Source organism: Phalacrocorax carbo, chromosome 7 (genome assembly GCF_963921805.1).
Source record: "Phalacrocorax carbo chromosome 7, bPhaCar2.1, whole genome shotgun sequence".
NCBI classification, from domain to species: domain Eukaryota; kingdom Metazoa; phylum Chordata; class Aves; order Suliformes; family Phalacrocoracidae; genus Phalacrocorax; species Phalacrocorax carbo.
Genome location: NC_087519.1, coordinates 40,648,369 through 40,664,603, shown reverse-complemented (window position 1 = coordinate 40,664,603; position 16,235 = coordinate 40,648,369). Strand labels below are relative to the sequence as shown.

The following is a 16,235-nucleotide window of genomic DNA, read 5'->3' as shown; positions in this document are numbered from 1 at the left end:
CTATGTAATTTTCACTGATGATAAGAATTGAAAGACACTTTAAGCAGTATATTACATATAACCATATGGTAGACATAACTATACTTGTTTTCACAGAAATAAGGAGAACATAAGCCATTGCATCAACTATAAGAGATAACAGTTCCAACCCAACAGCTTTCTCACTGAAGTGAGCTCAATAAACTAGATAAAAACTTTCCTCTCTAGTGAGCCAGATCTTTGAGATTATTCATACAAATACTTGCTTCTCACTAAATTATTAGTGACAAATTATTTTTGCCAGAGAAGCCCCCAAGTAATCTGTGTCACATATGTGATATGTCCTCACAGGTGCAAAGACTCAGACTGATATTTCCTCTTCAAAGGTTGCCTGCCCTTGCTATCACCTGCAAGACTTCTTCACCCTCTCAGTCACCACCAGAACCGCACAGGTATCAAATACAACTATTTATTTCTTTCTTTTTGTTAACAGTGCAGCTCAAGAAGAAGAGAGAACTGAGATAAATCTCTACATCATTAACCTAAGAAAGCAATGCATAAGAGGAGATGTCACTTGTCAGCTCAACTGGAAGCCTGAATCTCAATATATAACTTAATGGTATAAATAAAAGCTTATCATAAATGACAGTATAGGAAATTAAATCATAATTTGTGCTACTGCTCTCTACAAGCCTAGATAATAACATTAAATGCAGTAATGTCTCAGGGAGATCCTGAGATCCCCCCCATTTTACTACTAATGGTCAAGGATATTAACAAAAACTGAAAAACTGCTGCTCCAGCAACTGAGTGGTTTTTTTTTAAACGTTAAATAATCTACCTAAAGGGGAAAAAAAAAGGTAAGGATTGTTTTGGTTTGCCATTTAGCAGTATCAAGAGGTTAATTTTTCCATATTTCAGTATCATAAATCCCATTTAAAACACAGTACAGGAAGGCATTTGGCATGTTACCCTTTCAAGAGTAATTTCTTCATACTCGTAATCTGCATCCGTCCCATTGACCTAAAGAAAAAGATACGTGAGACAAAGAATTTTACGCATACCACAGTTTGCTCAGCTGGTGGTTCATTCCCATCAAATCTAAGCTGATTCACACTGACCACTGAGCTCAGAGGGGACGTGCGATTTTCACTCTGTTCTGTACATGAATCAAACACTCTTTTTGTATGAGTTTAGAAGTCAAGATTTCAGAGAGCAGACTGTTCTACACAGATACCATAGAGCAGAAGCACTCTGCTTCTGACTGCCAGGAAAAAAAAAAAAATGCTCTTGAGATCCTCAGTTGTTCCTCAGGCCATATAGCAAGCAAACTGTCCTTAGTAGTTTGTTCAGTGGAAAAGATACTGTAGTTTTAACAAACAATATTTCTCCATTAAAAAGGGAAGAGGTTTTGACCTTCTGAATACATGAAACTGTATCTGCTTCTACACCAACACCAAAGAAGCCACTGTGATCAAGAAGTTTTTATGTTAGCTTAGTCCCTGAGCCATCATCTATAAGAATGGCAACATGTGCTAACTGAAGCAGTCATCTAATATTACAGTATCTGGGAAACAGTTCATGACGACTGATCAGTATGTGGCCTTTTGGTTTTTTTTAAATAACAAAGACAATTAATCATTTCCCTAATTCATTACCATTAGGCAAAACAAAGCAGACTTTTGTTTATTTCCATGCACAAAGTTCTGTAAACCAGGTTTAAAATATCATCTAGGTAAACAAGAACAAACAATAACCTCCATTTTTACCTTTTGCTTTAGCTCAGTTCTATAGCCCCTTTTTTGTTGTTGGTTGGTTGGTTTGGGGGTTTTTGGGGGGGTTCATCTTTGTTTTGGTTTTTGGGTTTTTAGTTGGTTTTTTTTGAGGGGGGTGGGGATGTTTAGTTTTGTTTTCTCAATAATTACCTTTGAATTTATTTTATCTAACAAACCTAACATTAGCAAAGACAGAAGCAATGATACGTCAAATGATAAAAATCACTGTCTAATTTACCTTTTACAAGTTTTGAAGTGTCTCAGATCCACTAAGCCAAGATTATTTGCAGGGACTTCCCCTGGATGAAGGAAGTTCTATACAAATGATGCAATTACGCCACAACAGAAATGCAGCATCTTCTTTAAATGTGAAAACCTATTAGTAGTTCATCAGAATTTGGTTAGAGCCTTTTGGCTGTACTGAAGTTAATTTTGCTGGTACGATTAATCTTTTCATGTGCTATCAATTTGAGTGAGTTTGTATTTCTTTGGGCTTTTACAAAGAATTCTGGAAGAAGTGCTTCTTGGTGGTTTTTTCCATCCCAGTTTTGAGTTCTAAGAGGGAGCATTTCCTCAGCAGCTTTATAATTCAGATAACGAGTTGTGTTCTTGACCATTTGTTCCTTGATGACTTTCTAGATTCATATTTTGCTTTTTTCTTTTTTCAATAGTAAAAGCTTTAATAGCTAAGGTTTTTGCAGACTCATGATGCAGTTCCTTCACAAGTATGATTTTACGTTACTTATCACTTAATTCCATTAGCTACTTGGGAATCTAGAAGGATATTCCTTTACTCAACTTCGTATGATTACAGAGTAGGTTAGATTACAGGTAGTTATGGGCTTCTTTGTTTTACATTCATTGCAAACTGATAATTTAGATAGCTTATAATTTTGAGTGCCAGTTTGTTACGTTAATGCTATTTTCTCTTCCTATTTCTACTATGTATTGTCCTGCATGTGCCTCTATCAGATGGGGCCTTCTGAAATGTGAATACATATTTATTAATCACTTATCTTCTTGGTTTAGTTTGTGTGTGCAGGGAGACGCCTCACCTTCCGTACGCTTTTCTATATCTGTGTTACATCACTAAAAGGGCCACATACTGCAGAGAACTGCTGTGATCTTTCAGTCAGAGGCATCATCATAACACTTGGGACTCATTTATGAGCCAATTATGTCACTGTCCTAATCTTTTGTCTTCTGCTTAAACTGTTAATGCGTGCTTTTGTCTGTCTTGAGTTATTACAGCTCCTTTCTACCAACCTTGCTAAGTCATGAATGCTTTTGGTAAAGGCAAGATTTACATTTTACTTGCTAATACCAGTACTTAAACTAAACACAATATAAAGCAACTAGTACAGGCATTAACCTGATCAGGCAAACCACAAGCAAGAGGGATATAAGTAACTGCAGGACGAAGGTACAGGAGCAAAATTCAGACCTGAAACCAATGCCAAACTTACATACATTCCAAAGCTTCTGAAGTCTCTATCTGCCAGTGGTATTCCCATCACAAAACACACTTCCAAACACAAATTTTAGCCTCCACATAACTACAGTTATTACCTTAACATTTCACATTGAACCAACCCATTTTTATTAATATTTAGAGCACTAAAATCTGAGTATAGCCACTGCATTAAGAAATGTTTTTGAGAAGTGTGAGGGAAATGGCACATTAAATATTAAAGCATGTGCCTGCACAGCTGAAGAAACAGATTGTTCTTTGAACACTGAACCTCTGGAACCTCAAACATCTGTGTTTTGCACTATCACACACTGTTAGTCACACAGAACCTTCTACCTGTACAGCTTTTATCCTTCCATTAAACAGCTATTTAAGGACTTCAAATAACCATGAGGACAGCTGATGAAATCAAGCAGCATCAGAGTAGGTTTTATTAAACAGTAGAAAGAGACCTAAACAGCCACAGACATAAAACATTATGTAAAGTTATAACTGAAAGCAAGTGCAGGCTTACGTATGTTGGAGTCTCCAAAGAATCTGTATTCACCAGCACTGGAGCAGGATTTGCCTTTAACAGAAGAATTAAAAAAAATAAAATAAAAAAAACCATGCATAAGAGAAGGCAATACTAACGACAATTATATGACATTTAATCTGCTGTGATTCTCAAAGTTCTGTTAAAAGGTAGCCTCAGCTTGAGAATCGCAAAACTTCCACCTTCTGAAACACTTGTTCCTACCCTGAAAAAAATGTTTTCATGCCACAAAGCCACACTCTTCCAAAACTCTGAGATTGTATCTTATATACAAGTTCTGTCATTTATTATTTTGTTTTGCAAAAGAAAAACTGAGTCGTGCTACCATTTGACATGATGTCAGTTACCCTAGTACTTGTGATACGACATTCAGAAGTTGCTTTACCAGCCACTATATTAAAACCAAATTTTAGTGGATTTGATACCTCTTTCTTCGTAGCAAGAACACTTCCCCCACCCCACCACCACCCCCAACCCACTTCAACCTGCAAAATAGAAAGTTAGAGAAATGCAACCAGAAACAAATATATAGGAGACATTCATCTACTGCACAGTGGCATGTGCTTCCATCAGAAAATTGCTATGGATTCACAAGCCGTACGCAGAGATTATTGCTATAGAAATATGAACTAGTATAGCATGTTTGATAACTTGTTTGCTAGCTAAGAACTGGTCGAATAAGGTAACACTTTTGCTCTCTGATGTTACTGAGAATTTTTCTGTGAAAAATGGGGTTTAAACTGCAAGAAAATCCATAGACTGGTGGTTTTTACCTGAAATGCTTCCAAATAATTAGATTTCCTATTTTTGCATCAAATGCATTTAAAATAGGTAGCATCTAGCCTGCTCTACGAACAAAAACAAAAAAAACCCAAAGAAGTGCACAGATATATTCCAGACTCCAAATACTGTTCATGTATTAAGTTCAACAGGACCTAAAAACTCAGTGGCACAAAACAAAGTTAATTTCCTTACTGCTTTAATGAAGCGCAGATTTTTTTTTTTTTGTATGTATAAAATTCCATTATCCTTACAATTAAGACATTCTTTTTTTCTTCTTTTTAATCTCTTACTTGTGCATATATGTGTGGGAATTAATTCAGGGACAGTTTAACAGGCTGCAGTAGAAGATAGTATTAAACTCATTCAATGATAAACATAAGACCTACAAAAGTATGACAATTACATTAACCTATTCATATTCTGCATTTTAGTTTCACTACTGTGACAACATCCTTGTGAGGAATACATGATTTTTAAAAGCCCCCCAAAGCTGGGAAGTAAGTGATGATTCAGAAGTTCCTGACAAAAGACTGAGATGAATAATCTACCATCACTAGGCAGGAGTCATCAATCTGCTATATCAGGTCGCTGTGTCAGAAATTAGGCCTGTATCATTTACTAAGTACTAAAATCAGGTGGTGTATATGAAAGTTAACAGAGTAGACCATTAAAAAAGGAAACAAAGGATAACACTTATGATTCTGACAAGATGCTGCCAAACACCTTTCTCACCCAGCAATTCTCTCAGGAGAAGCACGGGCACATTTCATGCAGTAGAGTTACTCATATCACGATAAGAATCTTTCTTAAAACAATGCTACCCCTCACTACCATGTTCTGCCATTAAGTTACATTCCAATTTCTGCTTCCTATTCAAGTACAAGTTCTATTAGAAGAACAGTAAATTAAAAATAAGATCCTGTACTAAAAATACCAGTTAATTAAATTGTGCATCACCATCCCTGTAAGAGCTTTACAATTAAGACTATTTAAAAAAATCAAAACAATACACTGTATTAAAAAGAACCTGACTGAACATGAGGCATTAGGAGTCTAACTCTCCACTGGATCTACACAAGAACAGCATACATACATTTATTTTATGTTTGTGTATAAACTATGAAAATATTCTTAATGTATAAATAGAAAACAAAACAAGGATTATTTTTGAAAGTTCAGTCACATTCTTTACATTTCACTCAATTCTAAAATTTATTTTTATTTAATATTAGGATTCTGTAATATCCAAGTATATTCAATAAAAGCAGTGCCAGTGAAAGCTGGATCCATGAATCTTTTTCTTGAGGCTGACAAGTGTTCTTGTGTTAATGTCTTAAAAAAAGAAGAGGAAGACTAGCTATTGAGGAAATATAGAGGAATAGAAAGGAATATAGAGGAAATTGCTACTACTAGGTAAGGTTTTTATGTGAACAGTATGTTTGAGACACAAACTAGCCAACAGATGCAAAACACCTTCCATAAGTTAAGGAATCTTGTCTAGACTGTGCTCTTCCCAGAAAGGTTGGACTAGATGATCCCTGAGGTCCCTTCCAACCTGTGATTCTGTGAATTGTTCCTAACACCCCTTCTGCATTTACTTGAATTCTCCATCAAGAAGCAATAATTTAGCATCATCTCCAAGCAGGAAGGAGAAAAGCTTTGTGCCAGGCATTCCAAAGGTACGCCTGGAGACTACGAAGATACAGGGCAACATCCAGCAACCCATCAATTGTTTTTGGAAGGAAGACCTGGTATTTCAGCCTGTTATGCAAGACTCCTCCAAATTACCAAACACTTTCAAGCTTCAGTGTCAGGGCTCGTTCAAATATTTAAAAGCCATTTAACAAGTTTGTTTACAAGCAGACTAAGGGCTTGCCTAAGGGGTAAAGTGACTAACAAAATAGAGAGACATTAACTATTGGACAAAAATGCATCTGCCAAATCCAAAGTTGATAATAACTTTCTGTGGTATTTCCTAATTGCTTAGAATCATGTATGATGCAGAATTATATAGCTAACTCCTGCAGAGATTTATATGCACGCAGAAGACAAGCACAGACCACTCAATTCTTACTCTTCTGCTTGTAATCCAGTATCATCAACAGACATTAACACTGTCACAGCAACGGCAGTGAAAGAAAATATAAATACTTCTGGCACTTATTATTTTACTTTAGATGAAGTTCAGCCTACTGGCAATTCCTGAAAGTAAATCTACTGGAAACTCAGTTATCTTCATGCACCAAGGCTTACAGCACAAGACCACTGGTTGCACTAGCCTGTCTCAAATCCTGATGTGGGCAGAATCCCTCCATAAGAAGGAAATAGTTCTGAAACTAATCAAATCTCTGGTCTGACTGTTGGGAAAGGACGGGCGACAGGTTTGTGTAAACCTACATCCACTAGAAAGTGCATTAGAAATCAGCCAACTGTAAAAACTTTTTATAATTATTGGATAATGTAAAATTTAGCAACATAGCAGAGATAAAAAAAGATTACCACCTGTTGCAAGTTTAGCCATGTAGCTTGAAAGCAGAGCTTAAGTTAAAAAGAAAATACTGACGTGTATACTACAAAAATATCCCAGTAGTATTCTGGATAGCTTAATTCCCTTCTGAAGTTAATAAATATCTGTCATCAACCAATTATAAGAAGTGACCCATCTTTTCAAAAGGCATGCACACATCATTTGAGATTTTTGCACTGCAAGTTACAGTAAAGTCAAAAAACAAACGCAGAATGCCATTCCAGATGCAAAAATATAACTGCTACCTATCCTAAAGTATTCCATAGCTTGCCATGCTATGGTCACATATTCCAAGTTATGTGCAAGACAGCAATGTTAACTCATGATTACTGCTTTAACTTGTCTTGACAGGGTGGGATGGTTTTTTTGTGTGTGTGTGTGTTAACACTATGTGACCTAAAGGATGAAGGTCCAGAAGGCAAGCACATTCTATGAGACAAATATGTTAGGACTAGAGGGGTAAAAACACCCCCAAACCCCTTTTGTCTTCTAAAGGCCCCCAAGCACACTAATACCAACAAATGGCTGGAGAACAGAAGTAGTATCATGCAACATAGATGAAACATAGGTATTAAGTATTTGTATACTAGATGAGACAATTTCTCATAAGTAACTACATTGAGCAGTAACACTTTAGTAAGGGTGAATGGCTCTAAAATTATTACGTCAGAACATAAAACATCCTATTGCTTCTTTCCATTCTTTTTGTTTTTTTTCTTTAGCTATTTCATGAATTAACTAATATACTTTCATATGAAAATATAGGGTTTTTTTAAAATGGACTAAAAGCTGCTATGAAACAAACAATAATTAGGATGAAACTTCAGTGTATTACTAATTCAGGTGCTTCACGTTCATCTCAAACCTGTGTGTAGAAGTGCCAAAACGTGAATATAAACAAAGCAATGAAATACATTTAATAAATGAAAGTTGAACAAATTTAACAAAAAAAAAAAAGAATAAAAACCTGTGGTATGGTGGATGGGATGACAGTGGTCTCAGCAGGGACTGGTGGGACAGGGATCACAGGGACAATGGGAGAAGAGGAAGGAACAGCTTCTGTGGGCTAAAAATCATCAACAAAACGTCAAAAATAATGAAAATCAAAAATATTTTATAACAAAATTAAAATTTAACAGCTTAAAAAAATAATTCTGAAATAGCATAAGGATTTGGAGACTGAAACACAGCTGAAGACAAGCAACCACCTTTAACCACGTTTAACCACATGCTGTCTATGGCAGTGCATCTCCAACAACGTGAGGATGCCAGAGAACCCCAAGTCGTAAGACATATCCACACTGCTTATTTATCCCAAGTTACTCACCTTGTAGTACAGAGTAATAACACTTTGCACTTTGGGGTCCAACAGAAAACCTGTTCATGTCAATGGACAGACTCAGGCTTTTTGTGGGCTGGTTTCACAACAGAAGCCCTTCACCATAATACAACAGTGGGCAAAAGCCAGGTAACAGCGGCTAAAGTTGATAGCACTAAACAAAGTTAATACCCCTTTTTGATAAAAGGGAAAAATCAGAAGTACATTAAGGTTTCTAAACCAGGCAAAAATCAAAGAAATCTTCTAGTCAAATGAGCAGAAGAGCCTAAAACAGATTCAATCTACCTCTCAAAGATCTTCACAGAGGTTTACCACACCTTCAGACTAGTAGAATTTTGGTCTTAGAAATTTTCATTAATATACTAACCAGGAAAGCTACTGACAACTTAAGCTGCAAGGGAACAAGATTACAACTAGCAAAACATCAACTCAAATAATTTTGAGATGTTAACATACTGGTTGTCAACAAGTTGTCAGCAACGTAAACTTCTGGCAACCATCATCAAAATTACAATCTGAACAGCAGATCAAAGCTGTTGCAGCTTAGTTGTTCCAAGACATTCTTGTGATCTTTAAATACAATAAAGAATGACAGAAGAAAATACTAAAACCTGAAAATGAATGAAAACCCCAGAAGATAAAAGTATTAAACGTATTTTAAAAGCTTGAGATACTTTAAAACACAAAGCAACATACACCAATAGCATACACCAAATTAAATGGTAAAAGCAAATATTAAAGAAACCTGAAACCGCCCAAGAGTAGCAACCCTTATTAAATGTACATACAGTATTTCTACAGGGTGTTTTTTTTTCCAGCTCAAAGTCAATCTACCCAAAATGAACAGCTGGTGAAAAATATTGCAGTTATTGGAAGATGTAAGGACAAGATACATTTGATACGTCAGAAGATCATTATTATTATCATTTAGACGTTCTTGTATCTGTGGAGAACGGCACAATCTTTCAGGTGTTAAAAAGCGGGGGTGGGGTGAATATAAATTGGTCTAGAAAAATGATAATACACATTCTGCAAAGGATGCAGGAAATGGTCAGTGCAACAAACCTCCAGTTACTGGAAGAACAATGCAACCTTTAGAGGACAGATCAAATTAAATAGCCTGAGCGATTACTCAGCCCTATATATGCAAAAAATAAGCCACCCCTTCAAGACTGCCTTGCTCCAAAGTAAGCAGCTTCCCATGCATGCACACAGTAAAAAACTCCTGTTAACCAAAGTTTGATATATACATATTACCTATCAAAATATAACACAACATTAAAGCTGACAAGCTAACCGTTAGCGGGTCAAAAAAACTCCAGCTTTACAGTTACATCTCCTGCAATAACAGAAGGTTAAAAACAGATTGAAGTTATTCTTAGATACTGACCACACTCCCCTGTCCTTTGACTTAGCAAAACAGCTGACACAGTCATAGGTGATGTCCTTATGGACCAATCTGCACCAAAGGGCAGCTTTGTTTTCCCATTTCCTTTCCTTTTCTCAATTCTTAACTCTCTCTGGGCTTCTCATTCCCTAACACTTCAAGAAGCCTCCTGACCAGTTCCAATTTTTATCTTTATTGTTTTAAAACTGACATTGTTCAAAGTACTTCAATTCTTTCATGTTCCAGTCTCTTAAGTTATAAGTAATGCCACTGTATTTTCCCTTTGTGCTGATGGTTTAGTATCCACTAACTCCTAAAAGCTACTCCCTGCTCCTCCAAGCATCCTGGCAATGTTCCTGTTAAGTGTCCTCCACTACCATGTGTGTGAGGAAAGAGGTGACAACACTGGGAACCACTTCCAAAGGATGTACAAAATCAAATGAAGGTAAGACTGTCTTCACTTAAACACTTCACGGAATACAGTGAGTTGATGTAGGCACTGTGGCTACCACAAGGAAGGACAACGCAAGAAATGAAAAGATTTCTAACCATCAGAGCAAGAAGACCTGGAACATCATTATAATAGAAGAATGCTAACTTTATTTTAGTATGGCACATTATCAGTATGACAATCATTATATGATACGAGTATTTGTGAAAGCAGCTGAATAGGCTCCAATAGCTCAGAGTATTGCTTTCAATGCTCTGCCTTCCAGGAATTTTCAAGAAGTATTTGTGATTTTTAGGAATTCTCCACATTAATACACTACAGTGTTCTGGGGGGGGGGGGGGGGGGGGGGGGGGGGGGAAGTCTATCCTCAAAATAACTTCAAATAAATATGTCACTGACTACAACATTTAATAATTCTGGTTTAAATAGACACAAACTTATTTAAACTGCAAAGAAAGCAAAGGACCAATTAAAAACCTTGGTCTGAATATATATGAACTATAGCACACAAGTATGACAGACTATCGTATATAGGAAAGCATGACTTGAGCAATAACTCACTTTACCAAAGTCTGTCAGGCTAAATAAACGTGCTAACACCTACAATTAAAAGCTATTCTGTTACAACACCACAACAAATCTCAAGTAATTCTTTTTAAAGTGTAAGGATGGACTTTAATATTTATAACCAAAAATAATCATTCCATTTTAAGTGGTATGTTTTAAAAAGCTAAGATCATAATACCTTTAAGTGATCAGTTAAAAGGAGTGCCTCCAAACCTAAGTCCAGATGTGGTGAAAAGGAGGAATGCATGCATTTTCTCATATTTAACCCACACACAAAATAACACTTTCCATGAGGGAATGCCAACTGACCTGAAATTACCAAAGCACCATGTACATCCCGAAGCAGATCAACTAAACCAGCAAATTCCACAATGCTGCTGTTTGTCAAGTACTAAAAGACCTGTTTTGTAGACCAAAGATCAAGCAAACCAGACTTTCCTTGCTGTCAAGAAATTACTATAAAAAACCTACACTGTAGAGAGTGCAACAATCTTAATGGGAAAACACTGAGCAGTATTTCTTTGCCAGCTCAATTTCAATTATTACTACTTTGATTTCTAGTGATAAAATACAACAGAAGATTAATTAACATCAAGTGTCTAGAAATAGCAGAGATAAAACCACAGAAAGAAAGTGTGACATGCTTTCTACAGTTTGCACCAAAAATGCCCATCTGTAAATACCTACTGCAATACATACCTTTTCTAATGAACAATTAGAACATGAGCCATCAGACACCCAACTACTAGCAGCTTTTACTTTTGCTGTGCTTTTTGTAGGACTCCTTTTTACACTGTCACGTAGGTTTATAAATTTTCCTCTGTGTTTGGAAGACACTGACGTCGTGGATGAACTAAAAGATGTACAAATGCTCAGTGCCCGCTGCTGATGCTGGAAAGGATGCTTTGGCTGCATATGAAGATTTTGACGTATTTCCATTCTCGGGCTCCTCGTGAAATCAGTGAGCTTGAGCGTTTCCATTTCACCATCATCTGTAGCACCCCGGTATTTGTCGTCATGAAAGTGAGTAGTCATGAAATTAGCAATACAAACAGTCTTTTTTGCAAAAAAATGGAGGGAAAATAAACCAAAACATTGCTTCCTGAAACGCTCAAAATATGAGTGTTTCCTAGATTATGGTCATAGGAAGATACATTAGATGTTGTTTTATCTAGTACTGCATGTTGTGTACTCTCTACTCTATTTAAAGAGCACCATTGAACCACAACACGACAGTCAATTTGCTGGGCATAAGTAATCAATGCAGTGCACAAATTATTGAATAGATGGCAAAAGTTATCCACCTTTTTTTTTACTAAAAGAAGCTATGAAAGGTTACAGTTATTTTCTTCCATAAGCTCCTATTATCCCTAAACTTTCTTGTATTTTACCACCTCAAAACTTCTCCAAGGTTTACATATAGAAAATTTTAAAATATACAAATTCCTCTACTTCTCTGAACAATTATGGGGGCTGAAAACTAAGGAATTTAAAGAAGCTCATGAGGAAAAGTATATGAATTGTGAATAGGCAGATACATAGTACAAGATTTCAACATTAAACTTCCAAAGATAACAAATTTATTCAGACCATAACAAAAACAGAAATTACTTTGTTTTAATAATTAAGAGTTGCATTTCCATGAAATGCAGCAGCACTGAGACCACAATTTTAAGGTGCATGTTGTTTAACTAAAAAGCTAATAATAAAAAAGAAAAAGCCCCAAAACAACTCCTACCTCCTCATTCCCCCCCAAAAAAGCACAAAATGAGGAGCTAGTTTGATTTAATCATGCTGTTGAATATTTGACTTTACCAGCCAATCATTCTAAAAAGAGGTAAGGATCAAAAGTTAATTTCCCAGAGTCTACATGAAAATTGACAGCTAAAGAAAGACACCTATATTCCTAGCCTCACAGAAGGACGCAGGCTCAGAGTCAGTGATCATGCAGTCTTCTTGACAGTGGACACAAAACCAGTATTTGCACAGCTCTGGACCAGCCATAGCACACACCACCTGCCTCTTGCCCCATGGGTCAGTTTTAGGAATATTCCGTGAACCTGAATATCTGGCACTGGCTATGATAAGAATGAAGGACACCAGCCCAGAGGAAACAAAGCTTGATTAGGTCAGCTGTACTGTATTTGGATAAAATGGAGAGATTTATCAGTTCATAGCATTAAAGCCTGGTTATTCTCCCTCTCACTGTACACTTTCCCACAGCAAATCTGAATATTTAATTAATGAGTCAGCATACTTTTTATACACAGAATTAAAAAACTAGAAATACAGACCAAAGTACAAACATTTTCAGTTGTTTATAGCATGGATATTAGGGGATAAATAGGAACTGACAGATGCTCCTCTAATCACCAAGATCTGCCATGTCTCATCTTCTACCCAGAATGGATGTAATCAAGAACCGCATCATTAATGCATTATTCATAAATGCAGAGGCAGAAAGGTTTCTGGCCGGTGACAGGATCCTGGAAATACATTGGTCATACCAACATTCAAGACTTGCACATGGTATGGTAGGTAGGTCTTTTGCCTTAGAAGTACCAGGGAGCTGGAGGACTGTGTAGCGCTAATACATACAGGCAGACGCACCTGGGTTGTTCTCCTCTAGACAATCCAAGAATCTCTAGATTTTGATACTCAAGGGCAAAAGCAGAAAGGAGGATAAGCATGTTATGAATATGCATATAGGTAAACAGTTCAAAACCCACACTTCACAACTAACTTTTCTTCTTAGAGACATTTCCACAGACGCATTAATACTGCGCAACTCTGAAGCGGACTTCCTAGCCTACAGGGATTACACAGATGGAGGCTGTGTCTTGCATCAAAGCCTCAACCAGTCCTCTTTGGCAACAAGTGTGCCAAATGGCTGCTTTTGTAGACCACAAACATTTTGTTTTCCAGGGATGTTATCAAGACTGCTTGAGGTTTAGCAGGCTGCATTCATACCACCCATTTTACTTGCACATCAGTACTCTGTATTTTCTATCCAGCGTGACACTGACTAATTACTAAAATATAGAAAGGAAGGAGCAAGGGGGTTTGGGTATAAGGGTTTTCTCTTGCATACATAATAAATCCCAAAATATGTGATGTTCCAGATTCAAAAGGAACATCTTCCTGGAAGTATCAACTTTGTTGGCAACATGTAGACTAACTAGCCTCTTGATTAAAAAGAAAATCAGCTTTGAAGGATGTTAAGCGAGAAAGTGAGGGCAAGGGGAGGAGATGCTGGATACCATATTCATAGAAACCCAGTTGTCTGGCTTCCTATGTTCTCTTCCAAACAAGAAAGAGGAAGAAACAAGGCAAAAGATGAGACACAGGAATTCACATCTCCCTAGTGTGCTTTCAGACATGCTGACTTCAGTGGCAAAAGAATGAAGATGAGGTAGCAGATAATCGGTAATTGCACAAGGTTTCTTCTGGAAGTCCTCATGCCTTTGGTCCCTGAGATGATATCAATAAGATACCAATAATTAAACAAAAACTTGAAGGTACTTGTAGTTGTGAAAGCAACAGTCCAAGCACCAAAACACAGCCAAGGAACAGGAGCTACAGGTGGAATACCTAACTCATCCAGGGCTGCACAGTGTGCCAAGGCAATCTCCAGGGAAAAAGCTTAGGCTGCACTGAAATTTAGTGTTATGCAAGTATGCATAACACATAGAATATGTTTTATTTCATCTCAAAAATAAAATATAGCACCTTGGTCAAAACAACATGGGAAAAGGAAGAAGGGAATATGTAATCAGAGCATAGTAAGGCTTATCTAGAACAATCGTGATGTAGACAAAACGAAAACAGACAACAGGAAAAAAAAACAAAGGAAAAAAGCGAGTAGGCAAGAATGATATTCAAAGAGATTAATCAGGTATTTGAGACTCATGGGATCATTCTGCCCAATTACATTCACACATGTGAGGTAAGGCAGAGCCTGCATTGCATAGAATCATAGAATCAGAAAAGACTTTTCAGATCAAGTCCAACCATTAACCTAGCACTGCCAAGCCCACCACCAAACCATGTCCTAAGCACCACATCTACACGTCTTTTAAACACCTCCAGGGATGGTGACTCAGCTACTTCCCTGGGAAGCCTGTTCCAATGGTTGATAGCCCTCTCAGTGAAGGAATTTTTCCTAATATCCAATCTGAACCTCCCCTGGCACAACTTGAGGCCATTTCTTCTTGTCCTATTGCTTGTTATTTGGGAGAAGAGACCAACCCCCACCTCACTACAACCTCATTTCAGGCAGTTGTAGAGAGTGATAAGGTCTCCCCTCAGCCTCCTCTTCTCCAGGCTCCACAGCCCCATTTCCCTCAAACTCTCCTGAAAAGACTTGTTCTCTAGACCCTTCTCCAGCTTCGTTGCCCTTCTCTGGACGTGCTCCAGAAACTGAATGTCCCTCTTGCAGTGAGGGGCCCAAACCTGAGCACAGTATTTGAGGAGTGGCCTCACCAGTGCTGAGTACAGGGGCACCATCACTGCCCTGCTCCTGCTGGCCACACCATTCCTGATACAAGCCAGGATGCCACTGGCCGCCTTGGCCACCCAGGCATGCTGCTGGCTCATGTTCAGCCAGCTGTCAACCAGCACCCCCAGGTCCTTCTCCACTGGGCAGCTCTCCAGCCACTCCTCCCCAAGCCTGTAGCATTGCATGGGGTTGTTGTGACCCAAGTGCAGGACCTGACACTGAGCCTTGGTAAACCTCATACGATTGGCCTCAGCCCATCGATCCAGCCTGTCCAGATCCTTCTGCAGAGCCTTCCTCCCCTCGAACAGATCAACACTCCCGCACAACTTGGTGTCGTCTGCAAACTTACTGAGGGTGCACTCGATCCCCTCATCCAGATCACTGATAAAGGTGTTAAACAGAACTGGCCCTAACACTGAGCACTGCAGAACACCACTCGTGACCGGTCATCAACTAGATTTAACTCCATTCACCACATGCTTTGGGCCCAGCCAGCCAGCTTCTTGGCCCGCAGCCAACCAGGTGACCAATAGCCAAATCCATGTATCTGTTTACAGAGCAATAGGGACCTACCTAGTGAGGACCAGGGGATTGTCATTGGTCTCCACTCTGAATGGTTGGGTCATCCATTAAAAGCTTTAGCAGGGAAGCAGGCAAATAGCAGCCAGATTCTGGCTGCTGTAAGTCCACGCTGAGAGTGGCAGGCTAGTGACAGGGAGCCAGGCATGGACCTTGACTATCTTTCCCAGGTGGGCCCTGGGGAACCCCACTTGTGACCAGCTGCCAACTGGATGTATTCACCATGACTCTTTGGGCCTGGACATCCAGCCAGGGTTTTTTTGCAGTCGCACTGATAGGAAAGGGAAGAAGAAGAAAAAAAAAAAAAATTCTCTGGCGAAGCAGTGGGACATATGCATAATTCA

The 16,235-nt window shown here is 38.1% G+C and overlaps 1 protein-coding gene across 10 annotated transcripts in view; it reads right to left on the bottom strand.

The window, feature by feature from the left end:
• The window catches only part of DLG1 (discs large MAGUK scaffold protein 1), a 167,969-nt gene that overhangs the window by 62,878 nt on the left and 88,856 nt on the right, over positions 1-16,235 (bottom strand). For 6 of the 10 annotated variants that reach the window (XM_064457636.1, XM_064457638.1, XM_064457640.1 and 3 more), the window contains exons 5-7: positions 8,038-8,136; positions 3,740-3,793; positions 952-1,002 (exon numbers count right to left, since the gene is read on the bottom strand). In XM_064457636.1, the coding sequence (XP_064313706.1) occupies positions 952-1,002; positions 3,740-3,793; positions 8,038-8,136 (204 nt within the window). The remainder of the gene's footprint in view (positions 1-951; positions 1,003-3,739; positions 3,794-8,037; positions 8,137-16,235) is intronic. The other 4 variants (XM_064457642.1, XM_064457643.1, XM_064457645.1 and 1 more) reach the window with 1 other exon arrangement.